The sequence below is a fragment of the Lontra canadensis genome, unplaced genomic scaffold (genome assembly GCF_010015895.1).
Source record: "Lontra canadensis isolate GAN:19392208 unplaced genomic scaffold, GSC_riverotter_1.0 scaffold131, whole genome shotgun sequence".
In the NCBI taxonomy this organism is placed as follows: domain Eukaryota; kingdom Metazoa; phylum Chordata; class Mammalia; order Carnivora; family Mustelidae; genus Lontra; species Lontra canadensis.
Window position 1 is genome coordinate 3,887,708 of NW_022631125.1, and position 18,895 is coordinate 3,906,602.

Genomic DNA, 18,895 nt, shown 5'->3' on the forward strand with positions numbered 1-18,895 from the left:
TTTTTTTTTTTTTTTTTTTTTTTTTTTTTAAGATTTATGTGTTTACTTTTAAAAAGAGAGAGAGAGAGAGAGAGTGCAGGGGTAAGAGGTAGAGCGAGAGGGGAGAGAGAATCCCAAGCAGATTGCATGCTGGGTGTGGAGCTGGATTTGGAGCTCCACCCTAGGACCTGAGATTAAGACCAGAGCCAAAACCAAGAGCTGAGCGCTTAACCGACTGTGCCACCAAGTACCCCATATGTTGCATAGATTTTTGAGTAGTCTTGTCCATAACTCTATTTCATTTCTAAGTCCTCTTATTTTTAATGTGCAGTTTTTTTAACAGCGTGTGAGACTTAATGAGGAATTTTATGTATCATGCTTTATCCATTGAGTACTTATCACGTGCCAGATAAATTTTTGGAGGTGTTAGAGACATTATATCTTTTTTCTAAAAATCTCATGTGCCAGGTAGTATTTTATGTGTATGATCTTACTTAATTCCTTAAAGCAACACAGTGAAACTGAGACTCAGTTAATTAACTTGTTTCATGAGTCTTAATAGGTAATAAATAACAACATTGGAGCTCGGACCCAAGTGTGATGGCCCTTGGAGTCTGATTTCTTGATCACTCTGCAGTGTTATGCATAGGATTTGGGAGCAAACTTCTCCTCTAATACTATAATTTTGGACACGATGGATATAATGAGCTTTAGCAATCTCCTTTGCTATATTATTATAATTGGGAAAACCCTTTTAAGTGTCCAAATTAAGGAAGTGATTCAGTATAAATCGAATTTAACAGATTATTAAATTCTTTGATGAAAAAGCGTGTAACAGTTATTGAAGGCTGTTAGAGATTGATTTATTCAGCAGCAAAACTTTCCTAAGTAAGTTACATATGCAGTTACTTTGCCATGGGGATCAAAAGATGAATTGGGTTCTATCTCTACTAATTAGACTCATATTCTAGTGGAGGAGATAAGAGCATATCTGTAATAGACATGGATATTCATTTGGAAATAAGTATCAAAAAACCTGACTCTCTTTGGGCTTGGGAATGCATCAGGTATTACTACTAGAAAGAGGAGGTGAGTGATGTGTTAAAGGATGAATAGGAATTTGCCAGATTGAGAAGTGAGTTGAAGGAAAGATGGCATTTGCTTTTTTTTTTTTTTTTTTTGCAGAGGAAGCAAACATGTTTAAAATCACAGAAATGCATAAGAGCATATTTTTTTTACTAATAGATGTACGTGTTACTTGTCCTGATTGAAGTGGTAGCTATGAGATTGGGAAAATTGAGCAAGGGTCATAAAATGAAACCCCTTTGAGTCACACTAGGTTGTAGTGACTTTTTGGAGGAATTTTAAATAGAAGAGTGTCATGTTTCGAAAGCTCACTGGCAGTGGTGTGGAACATAATTGAAAGGAGGGAAATGGTGGGGGAGTTTAGAATTTGGAAGAAGAGTTAGGAAACTTGTAAGAGGCCAGGTAGACAAAGTAGAGGTCCTTACCTAGAGAAAGACTGTTAAGAATAGAAAGGGGATCAATTCAAAGGCTTTTAGGTTATAAAATGAATTTTATGAATAGAATTAATGTGGTTTAGGGTGAGAAGGAGCTGAAAACAAAAACAGGACTACTTTTGTTGTGTTTAATTGGTGAGATTGTTACCACTATCTAAAATCTATAGTACCATTAGAACATCAGACTCCTCCTTTTCAGTCTAAGATTTATGGAATTTCAGGTATTTGTAATATATCTAACAGGTAGAGGTAACGAGGCATTTGGAAATTTGTTCCTGAGCTTTAAAATGCCTTCAGCCTCCCCATCTCCTCTTTTGGTCCCCAGATAGGGTAAATAGCAGATTTTTTTGTTTCCGTTGTGTATCACTAGCTATGTGTGATTAGTATCCGAGAAGAATAAAATTAAGAAATTTGATATTTTTCTAAGAGTTTGGCTTGATTTTATTTCTTAATGATATTCCTGTATAAAAATACAATCAAATTGCTGTTCTATCCAGAGATTTCATATTTAACAATATCTTGGTAATCTCATCATTTAGAACCATTTAGTTGCCCGAAATGACTAGCTTTAGCTTTGGTCTTATCTTAAAAAGATTTTAGAAGCTTGAATATTAACTTACTAATAGCCTTTTTTGTTAATCCCAGCCTCCCTTTGTCCAGGAAACAGCTGCCTTTTTACCGTTGTTGCTTATTGCTGCACACTTATAGGATGCTAGGTCTAATCTTTCCTCAAAAAACCCAAACCATGGTAAATAGAAAGTGTCTGTGGCCTCAAGGGTGGTGGTGGTGGTGGTGGGAGGGTGTTCTTATCTTAAATTTACTGGCACTCTTTTGTCTTTAAAGTGTGTTTTCTTTCTTTTTATTTTTTTAAGATTTTATTTCTTAGCGCATGTGTGCACGCCCAAGCGAGGGGAGGGACAGAAGGAGAGGGAGACGGAGGATCTTGAGTAGGCTCTGCGCTGAGCTTAGAGCTCACGAAGGGCTCAATCCCTCAACCCCTTGACCCTGACTGAGATCATGACCTGCTCTGAAACCAAGAGTCCCCATGCTCAACCGACTGAGCCACCAGGTGCCGCTAAGCATGTTTTCCTTTAAAGTCATGATATGAGGGGGTACCTGGGTGGCTCAGTTGGTTTAGCCTCCGACTCTTGATTTTGGCTCAGTTCATGATCTCAGGGTCAAGGGATTGAGCCCGAGTGATCTCTAAGCTCAGCGTGGAGTCTGCTCAAGATTTTCTCCCTCTTCATCACCTTCTGTCCCCCGCCCCCCCCCCCCCAATTTACGGGTGCGCATGCTCTCTCAAAATAAATAAATTAAATCTTATGGTATGTCTGTGTCTGACACTCCAGTGCCTGCCTGGTCTGATTTTTACACAAGAGTTGCTGCTTGTCACTGTTGGGAGGAAATACTTTACTTGGGTTGGGTGCCGGGGTGGTCTGCAAATTATCTGACAATAGATTAACAGAAGAAAAGACAAATTTTGTTTTTTGTTTTGTTTATAGGCGTATGCTAGAGTTGCTTAGTAAGGAGTAATTCCCTCAGTAGCCAGAGATAAAAGTTTACATATAAATCTAACAAAACAGGAAGGAATTTTAGGACTTCATTGGGAAAGTATGAAATGTTCTTTTGAACTTAAAATGCCTAGGAGGCATTTTATTAGGAAGGTAGGGAAAGTTGTGTTGGACTTTTTGATGCTGATGGGTATCCGAATTCACACTTCCTCTGCCGAGGGTCAGTATTTTCCCTATCAGTAAACTCCCTTGGAGAGGAGTCATTAGCAGCTTATTTCAGGATGCTCCTTTTAGTTTAGATGTTTATTTTTGTGGCTGCTGATTGTTCAGATGTTTTCAGGGTAAAGTAATTTTCATTCCACTTTGGTTGGCTGTTAACACCTTCATTACTTTGGGGACCATGACATACTAACAGAAGGAAGAAGAGGAGGAAAGGAAACATTTATGCACAGAAAGCACTAGCTTTCCTTGAAACCCCATGGTAGAATCTGCTCGTCTCGCTGGCTAGAACTGTGTCACCTTGCCAGCTTTATTACTCTTGCTTTCTAATCCACTTTTACATAAGTATGTTCATGAAAATGGAAGTAGAACCCCCAGTGCCCTTCCCTTCAATTTCGAAGTAGTCTGGGGAAGCTGAAAAGAAGCTAAGGAACAGCTAGGAAGAATAAAGGTTATAGTCTCCTAACTCCAGAGGACTACAGAGTGCTCCCCTCTCACAACTAGGCCTGGAGCTCTGATTTAGGAGCAGAGCACTTAGGACTTTCTTTATTTTGTGTGTGTGTGTGTTTGTTTCTTTTCTTTTCTTTTTTTTTTCCATTTGAGAGACAGAGATGGAGTGAGAGAGCATAAGTGGGGTGAAAAGGTAGGGAGTCAGGGGGGAGAAGCAGGCTCTCCCCGCTGAGCAGGGAGCCTGACAAGGGGCTCAGTCCTAGGGCCCTGGGATCATGACCTGAGCCGAAGGCAGACACTTAACTGACTGAGCCACCCAGGTGCCCCCAGGAGTTTTTTAAGAGCTATGTTGGGAATCTGTGAAAACACTACCGTGGACTCTGGTATTGGTGAACTGCTAACTTTAATGAGCCACATCCGTGATAATAACTTCACTGTAGGCACAGTATAAGAACCTTCAGTGTAAGTGGATAGCAATCTCATCAAGTCATAATTTCTTAATTTGGGTTGGTGATGGGTACTGTAATCCAGTCAAGGTCAGAAGTTGGCAAACTTATTTTGTAAAAGGCCAGAGAGTAAATATTTTAGGTTTTTTTTTCTGCAACTATTCAGTTCTTTTGGAGCTGGAAGCAGCTATAGACAGTAAGTAAATGGGTGGATGTAGCTATGTTCCGGTAAAACTTATTTACAAAAACAGGTGCCTGGCTGGATTTTGTCCATGTGCCATAGCTTGCTGACTCCTGGTATGGATACTCTAACTTCTGAAGATTTGTAGTGAAGCAGGAGTATATTTATTAAGTAGTATGTTTCCCAGAAAGTTACTCCCCTGATTCCTCATGGGTTGAAGAATGACTACATCGAATTTAAATTAATTTCCATAACAGTGCCTTTGCTCATCTATCCTTGCACAGATGCTTCTCAGTGGGGCTGCTCTTGGCATTTGTGGTGAGATTGTACATTGGGACGGAATTCATTTATGTAAGAGCATATAGCCATTCATACCTCCCAGTCAGTTTCTAAAGATGGGTGATTTAGAACCCCTGGCTGAGGAGGCTTGTTTTTCCTTCTCCTTTCCCAGCTATCCTCGAGAACAGTACCCAAGTATTTCCCCTTTTCCTAGTCCTTATTATACTTCGTTAACTCTTAAATGGTTGTAGCTTGGAATATATTATTACGTACTTAATTTCATAATCTTTTGTCATTAAATTGTAAATTCAGTGAGGGTGGGGATTTTTGTCTGCTCACAGCTCTTCCCAGTGCTGATAACTGCTGTGACTTATAATAGATGCTCAATAAAAGTTTGAATTACATTGTTTACTGTTATGGAAAAATTAATTCCTTGCTGAAATATATAAGCTCCTGGTTAATAGGAACCGTTATTCATACTAATTCTGTGTCATCTCGCAGCTGAGTTTAATAACTGAGCTTAAATACTGGGTGATTCAATTTGCTAAACCTTTGGGCGTCTGCTGTGTAGAAGGCACTGTGTTAGGTGATAAGGGCATACACACACGATTAGCATTCCTGCCTCTCAGCATTTTTGTCTGATGAGATAGGGTTTAGTCAGTACACAAATAACAAAAAAATAGTAGTAAAGAGTGAACTCTGGAGGCAGACCTAGATTTAATTCCTATGTCCACTACTTAGTACCTGACTTTTTGAGCAAGTTGTTTAATCTTTCTGATCCTTGTTTCTTTATTCTGTAAAGGAAGCTCTCCACCACCTCACAGGGTGTTAGAACCTTCAAAAAGAAATGAGGATATTAGCATCTTGCATTAAATTAAGTTCTTACTATTAATAATGTAGTAGGATAGAGACATTGTGCTGAGGCCAAATTTAGAGGTTGGAAAAATTACTTCTGGGTTGAGGTGGGAGAAGCAGCAGAGCTTCATGGGGGAAGATGTCGTTTAAAGTGGATCTTAAATAATTGATAGAATTTCTGAGGTGGCAGGGATAGGGTAAGATTTCCTAGAGTGGGAAGGATAAGCTAGGAGCAAAGTAAGGAGGTTGGGAGAGGCCAGGTATTTCCTGAAAGCAGAAATTCTCCTCAGTAAATTCCACCATACCCCACACCACCTTCCGTGAGTAATTAGCTAAACAGGTGAAAGATGTTAATCTGTTACTCAGCCATGAAGACAGTTGACTTTCTGGGTAGAACTCTTGATAACTCTGAATGAACTACGCTTGCATTCTTAGTATCCCGTCCCCACCCCCCCCAATCCCTATCACCTGCACAGACTAGATTGCATACTTCTTGACTGCAGGGGAAGTATGTTTTAATCAGTTTGGCTTGTTCAACCCTTGAGTGTCCCTGAACACCTAGTAAATGCTCAGCATATTTCAGGGGGTGGGGAGTAGGGTGGTAAATGAATGATCCTGATTAAAGCCAGTTCCAAATAAATTAAAAATTTTTTTTAAAAATATGAACTTTTGAAATAGATGTTGTCTGAGACCTTTGTGAATCCCCATATCTGTGAATACTCTTGTAGCATGCAATTTTCTCATTTGGAAAGCTGGGGGTAATGAGGATTTAATAAAATTAACTCTTCATATTTATTATATTTTAAGATGTACTTAAAACATTTTTCAGTGTTTCCAGAAAGGTACTTGGAATTCAGAGGAAGTGTACAATATAATCCTAGAACAAAGTTTAGTATTTTTTAAAAAAGATTTTATTTATGTATTTGACATCTGTTTTGACATAGATATTTATCTATTTGACAGACGGAGAGAGCGCAAGTAGGCAGAGAGGCAGGCAGAGAGAGAGGGGGAAGCAGGGTCCCTGCTAAGCAGAGATCCCAAAACGGGGCTCCATCCTAGAACCCTGAGATCATGACCTGAGCCGAAGGCAGAGGCTTAACCCACTGAGCCACCCAGGGGCCCTGAACAAAGTTTAGTATTAAAAAGAAACATTTGCAGGCCAAAAGTCATCCAGCTGTCTACACTTCAGGTGACACTTTAAACATCACTGATTCCTTTTCTCTAACCAGTGACCATAGTGATTGTGGGATAAGTACTGTAGTCCCTCACACCTAGGGCAAGATGATTTTAAGAATGTTCCACACTGTCTACTAGAGATCCCCAGCAGGATTGAGTGCCGGCTGTATAACCAGTCATATTGCACCCTTTATTGGCATCCTTCCCTACCCTGCCTCACTTTTCCACTCCTTTACTGGTATTTCCTAGGGCAACTTCCTGAGTAAACTATATTTAAAACCTTCTGTCCCAGGGTGGGCTTCTGGGGAAATACAACCCAAGACTGTGTGTCAAGAAGCATTTTATTAAGAGTCTAAAATTTTCAGGTTTTAGAATATAGGTTTGTAGAAATTTCTTCACCAGAATCAGTGTGAAACCTTTATTATTATTTTTTTAAACAGATAAGGTTTACTAAAACAGATTTGCTTATGTACTGGCAAAACATGTATTAGATACTCAAACATTTGCCCTTTTTGAATAAGCGGTGTATAGCTAGCTAGTTCCTATTTGGAGGCCAGAGGTCAGAATGAGTCTGAATAAGCATCTTTCTGTTTTGTACTACAAAAGGAATCACTGATGTTAGTTTACTTTTTTTTTTTTTAAAGTTTTATATTTTAGAGAGAGAGAACAGGCACGGTGGGTGGGGAGAGAACTCTCAAGCAGACTCCCTGCTGAGCGGAGAGCCCAAGCAGGGCTGGATCTCAGGACCCTGAGATGGTGACCAGAGCCAAAATCAAGAGTTGGGCACTTAACCAACTGAGCCACCCAGGCGCCTCAGGAATCACTGATGTTAAAGCCCCAAATGTAAATGGCTAGGTGTCATTTTAGCATGTTTTTTTTTTTTTAAACCACTAAAATTTGTTCTAAGTTTATATTGTGCATTTCCTTGAATTGTAAAAACCTTCCTGGCAGCACTGAACATAAAATTAAATCTAGTTAAAGAAACAAAAAACCAGAGAAAGAATACAGATGCAAGCAAGAGAGAATAGGATAGCACAATCCAAACATTTTCTTATTCCTGAGTAATAGATTTTTATTTCAGATGTGTCCATGGAATTCTGCTGATAGATTTTTTATTTCAGGGCAGGTTTGATTAAAAGAAACCAGAGAATCTTTCCAAGTTGGGTTGTGTGCCATCTGCTGACTCATCACTGTTATTCTGGTGTTCTAAAAATATATTGTAATATATTGTAGTGCAAGATAGTTTTAATAACTTAAAATATCTTTGATACGCTATTTTATAATAACATCATATGCATTAAACTCAAATGGTTTCTTTTTCCTTTTATTTCCAGAATGCTGCCTTTTTATATGGTCTTGGTTTGGTGTACTTCCATTACAATGCATTTCAGTGGTAAGTTGACACGCAACTGGTAACTCCAGTTATTTCTAGTAAGTGGCTTGTTTTGTTTGATATTGTATGTGGATGTATAATAAATACAAAATATTTTAATGTCACTAAGCCTGTGGTTTTCAGTACTCTCTTGAATTGATTAGATTGTTTCCTCAGAGATGTTGACCCACTTTAGATTGTTAAGAGTTGTATGCGTTCCTAGAAGAATATCATATGAGATTCTGATTGAAGAAGGCTTAGATCGGAAAGCTTTTGGAATTTCTCAGTCATTCATTATGGACCAGTGGTCCCCAGATTATTTGAACTGGAGAATGACTATGCTCTCACATCTCAAGGTCTGTAGGTAAATTATCTTTGATGACCAGTATGTTTACCTTTTTCAGACTTTTAGACAAGATTGGCTGTCCCCCCCACCCCCGTATATATGCATGTGCATACTAGTATCTTCCAATTTCCAGTAACTAGGCACCAAATTACAAGCTCTCAATTCTCTCATTTATAAAATAGGAGTAATGGTACTACCTTCAGAGTCAGAGATTATGATAGGAATATGTAAGAATTTATGAACTATAAAATGTAGGGCCCTGTTGTTAACGGCCTTTGCCCCTTTGTTTTTCTTGTTTAGGAGACAAGATAATAGTGTTCTCCAATGGAAATAACATAGAATTTGAGTTGGAAGATAGGTATTCTGGTCTCAGCGCTGTCACTTAATTTGATCTTGAGTTAAATAGACTCCCTAGGTCTGTTTCTCTCTCTCTCTCTCTCTGTGTGTGTGTGTGTGTGTGTGTGTGTGTGAGAGAGAGAGAGAGAGAATTTTTTTTTAAAGCTCAGTGTAGTCACTTGCCTTTTCTACTTCACAGAGTTTTGATGATGAGATGAGATAATGTATATTTTGTAAACCATAAAGCCCTATCCAGACATTTTTTTTTTTTGAAGCATATCTAATTTTGTCACAGTCCCTTCTGTTCTCCTTAATTTTAACCTGAGTGAATGCTGTGAGAGTCCAAAGTAAGGTTTTGACCAAAGGTTATAACCCTGTCATACATGTACCTGTTGGGCACCCTGGGTATTTATTGCAGAGCTTTTAATTATGTATTGGCAGTGATTCAGTATGGTTTCCCTAAAGATGAAACTGTAGACATGGATGACTTTTCCTATATGCTTTTTCTTCCCTCTTTGCTTTTCATTCTGTTGGGTTTTGATCATCTGTGGAAGCACTGCATTGTTAGAGAATACCTGTGTGTGTATATATATAGAGAGTATTGTAATCATTCAGATCACTCATTTTGTTTGTAAACTTTACAAAACCTTAATTGGTCTTTATAAAATAAGTTTTATGATTTTTTTTCTCTTGAAATCTCCTTTACTCTAGGGCAGTCCTAAACTTAAGCCTCCTAACCTCATGTCCAGTGCTTCATATTTAAAACCAAGGATACATTACAAATGTTTTAAAATAGTCTTAGTTTCTTGAAGATCCTACTCATAGAATACACAGCTTACAACCAGAAGTGTTCTTAGAGATAACTTAGTTTATTCCCTTAATTTTGTAGATGACGAAAGCAAGGTGTATATATAACTGAATATTACATAACTGTTTAGTGGCACAAGTGAGATTATGCTTCAGATTCCCCAATTTAATGTTTTTGTTGTTGTTGTTGTTGTTGTTGTACTCTGATCCCAGGTTTGAAGATTGACAGTTATTTTTTTAATCAGTCTTCGCATTTGTTCTCCTGGGCACATTGGTACATTCTTTGTGGCTAGCCAGAAGTAATTTAGGTGAAACCTGGGGCAAGGAACTCTACAGTTTAGGAATGGACATGTATACCACACACCAGCCGTTTTTCATCTACCTGTGATAACATATGAGCTCCCTGTAGATTGAAGATATAGACATAAAATCAGTAATGAAACCATCAGCAGTTCAAAAGTGGATTACTTTCCTAAGTACGTGACCATGTCAACTTAGGAGATTTGTAGCTGTGGAACATTATATCATACGACCCCTTATCTGTATATGATTTTGTATCCTTCAGTTGACCTAAGAAATGAAATTGCATGATATAAGGATAGTGCAATGTCTGAATTAATAAGTGCCTTCTGGTCTGTCGATTTCTGTCCTGGTCACCACCACCTAAAATGACATATTTCACACCCTGTCTGAATCCATCCTAGCTGTGTGCTTCCTTTCTTGCTGGTCAGATGTTTTTTGTGCCCCATCCTTTAACTTACTTTTCTATTTCTTGAACAGATGGAGAATTAGAAAGCATGGAGTAGTTCTTGCTTCATGAGTTTCAGAATACAGCCTTAAGTGTTAGGAACGTCCTGTGTTTGTGTTTTATTTTGTTTTGTTTGTAAGTAGCTGTTAATTGCTGGGATCAAGCATTTTTCTTTTCCCTGAAATTATTTACATGGCATTTTGGGATATGTTGAAAAAATGTTTCTAGAGGAGAGTGTGTTACGCCCTTTTTTGTATTGTTAGCTGTAAGGATCTGCCTACGATGTCTCAGAATGTTTTATCTTTAGTATATTTGTAGTTTCAATAAACTTCAGTACTTAGTAATGGTGTCTGTTGGCATCTGCTAGGTTAATAAATATTTGGTGGTAATGTATACGATCAACGTGTGTTGGGGTTGGTGATGGTGACTTAATATTATTGAGAACAGTTTTATTAAGTATAGTTTTATCTGTTAACTTGTTTGCCTTGTTTCTTGCCATATTCTGCCCATTGTTTCTGTTGGAGTTGATTTTATTGGTTAGTTTCTAGATCAGTTGTTACTGGTTAGTTTTCCCACTTTTTGGTTGTATTCTCTTCTTAGAGGAGCCCATGTCAGAAAGTATTAGAGCACCTACAACATCCTCATTGGACAGTTTTACTATTGATCCTACTCTTTGTTGTGGGAGCAGAGTTCAGAAAGATGTCCAGAAGGGGAACGACAGAGAAGCACAAAATATAAATGACTTTATAAAGCCATTCCTTTACAGGTGCATGAATGCACACCCATGCCTTCACTTGTTCTTGCTCTTGAAGGGGCACATTGCTTGGGGTACCTTGAACTGAGTTTCTTCTTGCCTTATAGTGAGAAACTCATGTCCTTGGGTGAGAAGAATTGAAATACATACAGTAATAAATTATTATAGCTTATAGCCATACTTCTAAATATATCCATCTGAAAATTCTTATCAAGCCTCTTTCTGACCTGCAACCTTTTATATTCCCGTTGATCCATATCAGAAGGGTCTTACAGTGGCAATCTTAGAGATACATAATTCTGTGCTAGAGACACAGGATTTTGGAAATTAAGCTCCCAAATGTAACTGGGAGGCCTGTTAAGGAAATATAGTGATTATTGTTGACATTAAAAAGGGTTAGCGAAGTGAAGTGGAGGTGAGATTCAAAACATAGAAGTATTAACACATCACAAGTGAAGTTTTTTTAGGATTAATTCCTTAAGCACTGTACCAATCACAACTGTTCTCAAAAGTGGAGGAATATCTATTCTCCATTGTGGTGACTACTTTGGGTGTAAATAAACCTAATGTCTTTGGGATACTACCATTGATCCTGAGGCTCGTCTAGCATGGAGTCTGGCAGAAACTTAATATTTAATAAATATTTTTGAGCTATCATAATAAAAAGTAATGTTCTTAGATGAAAAGCTTAAGTATATAGTTCCATTAAAATGAAACAGTTCATGTTAACATGTGGTGTTTATTATGTACACTTCTGTTTTGACAAACTAGCATTTAACTAAGGCAGTTCCGGTAGTTAATGCTTACCAGTGACACATAGATTGCCAGAGAGAATTTGGAAGGGCTTGGACTAATTAAGCTTCAGGGAAATTACGGATAAAAACATAGATCTTTGCAAGAGGAGAAGAAAAAAAGGTCTCCCACTGTCTGAGGTGATGAAAAGAAGACTGGCTAAAGAGCAAAAAAGAAAGCCATGAAGTAACATATTAGCAAATGACAAGGTGGAGAACTTCTGTGTGATATTTCTAATGTAGCCTCACATTTAAGATCCTCTCTGGTTCAGCCTCAAATAATCCTTCTAGCTTACTGTTCCCCTAAATATATTCTTTCCCTAGAAACGAATTGAGCATTTTTTTAACCTATGTAACTTTGTGCCATTTACTGTGTTTGGTCTGGCTTCTCTTAACCATCCCTGTCTTTAAAAATCCTGCCTTGTCTGTCTCTCTGACGACTTCATCAGATCTTTGATTTGTCTCATTTAAAAGGAACCTCTACATTTTATAATATCTATGTGTGGAAGTATTTATCTGTTGGGTATATACATGTTATTACTGATTTAGAATTAGAATATTCTCCCTTTTATTAGTACAGAATTTTGTGGTATTAGACCATTTATCCCTTCAGATATCCCTGAGGGAAATTTCCAGACTCAGCTTTTTATTAGCTTTAGAAAAGTTAAAAGTTTTATTATATCTCTTTCCAAATGTACTGAAACTATTCTAGGGATGTTTAGTTAATATCATTATTTTTACTATAGTTTGGTAAAGTCCTGAGGAGGCATTTTCTTTTTTAATAACTTTTAGAAACAAAAAGTGCATATTGCTATGCATAATTATCATTGGCATTTATTCTCAAAATCTAAAAATGTAATGTTTATATCACTAAAATTATTGCTAGGGAATATGCTTTAATATTTGAAAAGTATAAACCTTTCCAGACATAATATCATGAAAATATTTTATAATTTTGGGTAGCCATTTTTCATGTTCTGAAATTCTGTGTCATCAGAATACTGAGGTCAGCAGAATTTATATGTCTTGGTGTTTTTAGGCTAGTTTGTGGTGCAGAGATCATGCTTTGGCTACATGCAGTTTGGTGAGGTAAGAATGTGGTAAAATGACCAAAATTAGAATGTAGTCTGAAGTATAACTGTTTTCTCCACATACTCCCTGTCTCTGTCTCTGTCTCTGTCTCTCTCTCTCTCTCTCTCTCTCTCTCTCACACACACACACACACACACACACACACACACACCTTTTTCCTTTTTTCCCCTAAGGTGGGGAAAAACTGAGGAAGCACACAGGAGAGATAGGTAAAAAGCTTAGAAAAGGAAATGAAAATGAACCTAGATATATTTTGTTAGATGCCAAGAGGTCAGTAAATAGACTGTGGAGCATTGCTGTTTCCTGCCCCCAGGAGAAGCCCAGTCAACCAACTATCAAAGTGATGGCATTAGTAAACATCTATTAAACTTAACTGTTTTCTTTATTAGACAACTAAAGATAAAAGAGAGGTGTGGACCTCAAGGAATAGGCCACTTGGAAAAACTGGTGATAGTATACCACTGTATAGAGAATAAAGTGATTTGATTATACAGTGGACCTAACTACTGGTTAACACTAAGTGAAACATAGTTGGTGTTGAGTTTGGGTGGTCAGTCTTTTAGGTAATAGTGGATGTAGGGTGAAATAGAAGAAATGAAAATATTTCAGATCAGGAGACCATCCTGAGGAGAAGACGTGAAGTCAAGAGGGCCAGTATTTGTGTAAAGAAATTCCTGAAATAAGCCATGTCACAGCTGAGGAAGAACAGTGTTGGATCATAACTGAGAATAGAATTGAATGGGTACTAGGTACTGCTCACAGACCTTAAATGCTATATGGAGATTTGACTTAGAGAGTATCATGGTTAGTAGGCAATTACAGGAGGCTCATGTTTGAGGAAACATGGATAAGCGAGAGCAGAGCAAGGGTGTCCTTAAAGAGCCTATCCATTTCAATAATCTAGTAATGCAAGGTATTAAATTTGAGGAAAGTTTTGAAACAATAAAAAGAACTTAATCATTCATTATATATTGGTCATACCATCTCATGGGCTCTTAAAGAAGATTTATTTATTTATTTATTTGACTGAGAGAGTGTGCGAGTGAGCCATAGTGGGGGTGTGGGGGAGAGAAGAGTCTTTTTGTTGTTGTTGTTGTTGTTAAAAATTTTTATTTATTTGTCAGAGAGAGAGTACAAGCAGAGGGGGCGGCAGGCAGAGCGAGAAGCAGGTTCCCCGCTGCGCAAGGAGCACAATGTGGGACTCAGTTCTGGGACCCTGGGATCATGACCCCCGCCGAAGGCAGACACTTAACCAGCTGAGCCACCCAGGCATCCTGAGAAGGGAGAGGCTTAAGCAGACTCCAAGCTGAGTGCAGAGCCTGATGCAGGGCTCAGTCCCACAACTCTGAGATCACAGACTGAGCCAAAATCAGGAGTCGGACGCTTAGCCAGCTATGCCACCGAGGCGCCCCTCATGGGCACTTTTAATAGTCCTTAAAGAATAAGCACAGGGTAGCCTGAACTAGTATGTTGGAACATGTGTTTTTGCTTATAGGTTAATTTTTTTTTTAAATTTCTAGTGCGTTAACATACATAGAAAACTTGTTAAAGTAAACTAATGTTTCTTTGCACTTATGTGACATTGTGAACTAAGTGCATAAGATGTCTGTACCAAAGGCACCTATAGAGTAAAACACCTCTACAAATTTTTAGGGATTCAGAGGAAAGGCCAGAAATAGAAAGTAAGATGGAGTAGGAAATAATTTCTCCCAAGGGCTTGCTACTGATTCTCTGTGTTGTCCTTACTGCTTTTCTCATATGCCCTTCCTTAGACAGTTTTTCTTTAACTTCTTTTTTTTTCCTCCTTTATTTCTTTTCTTTGCTGTCTTTCACTTTCCTTCTTTTTCTTTCATATCTTTGATTCAGGCCTGCCTGGGTTTTTTATTGGCACATGTGGACATTGCTTAGTTCTGACCATTCCACAAGAGAGTTATCTGACCCATCTCATAAATTAAGGTTCATTAGGATTTTTTGAAGCATTACCCTCAATTTTTATTATTATAAAATACAACATATTTAAAAATGTATAAACAGAAGTATACATCTTAACATGTTATATATAAAATTAGGTCAAGAAATAAAAAATTGCCTTTTAGCCCAAAATCTTCCCCCAAACTCCTGCATACCCTTTCCCAATTGTATCCTGTTTTAATTGGCCTCATTTACAGCTGCAGTTGTTCTCTTCCTAACCTTTTATGTGCTGAGCCCCAACCCCCAACAATTGCCTGTTTTGTTAGAAGGTGGTAGCACTAGTCATGACCAGGAGAACAATAGAGGCTGAACTGTACCTCCTCCTATGAGAAAGCTTTGAGAAAAGTACAAAGAGAATGTCTTAAAAATACGCAGATGTATATCTTGAAGTCTGAGAGAAATAGAAAGCTGCCTTTGAATGAGAATGGTAATTTACACCAATTCTTTTCTGTCAGGTCTTAGCTCCCCTCTTCTACCTGTACACATCAGATAATAAAACACATATACACCCACCCATTTAAAAAGTGATCTAACACATAGATCCCAGCTTCCTTTTCAGGAAGTAAGTATTTTACCAGATATAAAAGTATCTGATGCCAGACCTGTTGCACTCACCCTCACAATAAACATTACTCTTTAGAACCCTTAATTTTATAATAACCATGTACATAGACCCACACAGTTTTTTTGGGAAAGAGATAATGCATGAATCAAAATAAATTTACTTAAAAGACATAAGGGATATTGTGCTCTGTTTTGTGGTATAATATTATGAACTTTTTATATAAAAAGATAGACTTTTTAGAATCCTCTAAGATTCTAAATAGCCATCTTTAAGATAAGTAGAGGCAGGGAATAGTTGATAAAAAGCTTTGTGAAGACTATATTAGCTGGTACTTGGGATAAGCCTTAATTAAATATTGTAGAGATATTTAAAATGATGCTCAAGTTACTGTTACATCTGGTATTACAATTTTCAAAATTCAAAGTAGACATTTTTCCTTGTCATGATTTTAATTTTTAGTAAGTAGTATATCTACATGATCAAATTAAGGTGTATAAAAATGTAATCAGTGAAAAGTGTTCTTTCCTTATGCTGTATTTGCTCTACTGGTAATCAAGACCATTTATAAAAGTTAAATTGTGAATTTGGGGTGAAAATAGGACGGTAGACCAATGGAAAGTGATAGATGATAAGAGAACCCAGAAACAGACCTACATAAATATGGACATTTAATTTAGGACAAAGTGGCACTGCAGAGCTGTGGTAAGGATGGTCTTTACTACAAATGATGCAGGGGCTATTGGATATCTGTATGGAAAAAATGAAATCTGAATTCACACCATATAAAGAATAAGGTACACATGGATTATAAATCTAAATATGAAAGATAAAGTTTTAAATAAACTCTTATGTAGATTAAACTAGAAATAGGATTAATCTTTCCTCTTTAAAAAACAAAACTATCTGTCCTACCTCTCTTTCCCCTAGGAAATTCCAGAAACAATGAAATCAGCTATTTAAACTGAGAACTTTATTAAGCCATAAAATATTATTTGAATAATTGTGACTATACATTCATCTGATCTTTCTTTTCCGTTTATATTAAATTAGGTGATATACATTCAATTATATAAAAGACCCAGGTGCCACTGCCCAGTCTTTTTTTTTTTTTTAATAATACAGTCACGTAAAATAAATTTTCTTTAAAACCGTATTGCATAAAGCAGAAGTTTTACTGTGCTACCAAGCAAAAATTCATGCAAGTGTTAAAAAGTTAAGATATCTTATGTCTATATTCTTTCAGGGCAATTAAAGCATTTCAGGAGGTGCTTTATGTTGATCCCAGCTTTTGTCGAGCCAAGGAAATTCATTTACGTCTTGGGCTTATGTTCAAAGTGAATACAGACTATGAGTCTAGTTTAAAGGTAGGTTTTGGGTTTTTTTCCAAGATACACTGTTTTACTTTGTGGATTTTTGTGGGGATGGGTTGTTGTTAAATATTAGAGCATTGAGAAATGTTGGAATTTATACTCGTACTTCAAAAGAAAATTTGAAAATTTAGGTGAAAGAACTGTTTTATTAGCTGTGAACCAGAAGATACACAAGATTGGATTTCAGGGTACAAAGTAGTTATGATCCTAAGACATAGGTAACTGATGATACCATTAAACTAACTTAACTTACTTACTTACTTTCTTTCTTTCTTTCTTTCTTTCTTTCTTTCTTTCTTCTTTCTTTCTTTCTTTCTTTCTTTCTTTCTTTCTTTCTTTCTTTCAAGTTTTAATTGAAGTCTGTCATCAGGAGAATTTGAAGGTTTCAATCTCAGTTTGGACATCTAAATCAGTCCACTATAAGTGATTGGCCAGCATAGAGGTCAGGTCCAGCTGCTTATTGGTGCTGTGTCTGTGATCCCATCCTGGCCTATTTATTTGCATGGGTCTCACTAGAAATCTGTTGACCTCTACCAGTAGGGCACATCTCATATATCTAAATTATTAAAATGTATTCTCTGCAAGTCATTTGAATTGCTGGTTTGTGAATATAAACATTGTTAGGAAAAGATAATACATTGTTGGTTAAATATTTTACTTACTATGGAAATTTGATATTTTTCAATTTTTTTAATTGAGTTTCTTGTGCTGTCTGTGCCATCACTTTAGGTCTTTCTGAGCTTTGGAAAATAGTGCTTTCCTGTGCAACGAAAGCATTGCTTTTTGAAGGATTAGAAGTTCTAGGAAAAAGTTTAAGTTCTTGTGGATTTAGGAGTATAATGGTTGCTATGTTCTAAATATCTCCATTGCAGATTATCTTGATCCTCAAGGGCAGGGAGGGACATAAAGAATGGTAAAGAGACTTTACAGTAGGTTTTAATTTGAATTCGCTAATAAGGTACTATTGAAGGTTTTTAAAAAACTGTATTGTTCTAGAGTTTTAAAGTAGACCGTTATGAACCTACTATTTCTGTCTTTCATGGGTTTATAAAGAACAGTGCTGATGATATGAAAGAGTGTTATACAACCCAAAACACTAAAACAAGTAGATTGTGAAGTATTTTGATTACACAGTTGTCAAAGGTAAGTGCAGTTTGAGGAATTGGCACCAAGGTAAAATTAGGTAGTGTGGAAAGTAAAAGGATGCCTGGAAATAGCCAGATTTCGTCAAATATAGAGCAGCACTTCTCATACAAATGGACCCTTGAACAACAAGGGGGTTATCGGCATCAACCCCAGCCCCCAAGTTGAAAATCTGTGTGTCAGGACTCCTCATCAATGTAACTACTGATAATCTACTGTTGATTGGAAGCCTCACCTGTACCCTAGAGTTGCTTAACACATACTGTGCATATATATTGTGTACTGTATTCTTAAAATGAAGCAAGCTAGAGAAAAGGAAATGTTATTAAGAAAATCATAAGGAAGAGAAAATAAATTTGTGAAAAAAAAAAGCACAGAAAACAAACCTGTATATAAGTGGGCCCATGGAGTTCAAACCCGTGTTCAAGAGTCCAGTGTATACTTTGGGATGTGAGTGGATTTGAAATGGAAAATATGCCACCTTGCATATTTTAACCTCCTCTTGGACATTCACAGTATACATTAGCTAAGAGATTCTTAAAATGTCTAATAATACAAAATTTATTTGATCATTTTATAATATTGTCAGAATATAACTATTATATGTGGCAGACATGTTTTTAATAGCAGCTTGGGTAAACCATGTTGCTCAGGAAATATATTTGAGTGGAAAAGATAATCACATAATGTCCCATGTTATAGAATTTGGCTGTCTGAACATCAGTAGTGTCTTACATAATTCTGTGGATGCAGAAGCTCTTGTTCCCACGAAGGTGGCGATAACTTAAAAATGTTTTTTAATTGAGGGAAACAGTGTTGGACAGTGTTCCAACTCCACTGAGTTGAAAGTGTTCCTGCTTACGCAGGTTCAATAGAGACTTCATGTGTACACTTTTGTTCAGGCATCAAGGCTAACCTTCAAGTCATAGCAATTTTAGCAGAATTGTTTTAAGTACAGTCTTCTTATTAAAATATTTGATAATC

General features: G+C 37.0%; 1 protein-coding gene across 14 annotated transcripts in view; it reads left to right on the forward strand.

The window, feature by feature from the left end:
• The window catches only part of KDM6A (lysine demethylase 6A), a 207,543-nt gene that overhangs the window by 97,322 nt on the left and 91,326 nt on the right, over positions 1–18,895 (forward strand). For 13 of the 14 annotated variants that reach the window (XM_032842468.1, XM_032842469.1, XM_032842455.1 and 10 more), the window contains exons 5-6: positions 7,951–8,009; positions 16,642–16,762. In XM_032842468.1, the coding sequence (XP_032698359.1) occupies positions 7,951–8,009; positions 16,642–16,762 (180 nt within the window). Of the gene's footprint in view, positions 1–7,950; positions 8,010–16,641; positions 16,763–18,895 lie in introns of those variants that run through there. The other variant, XM_032842470.1, reaches the window with a different exon arrangement.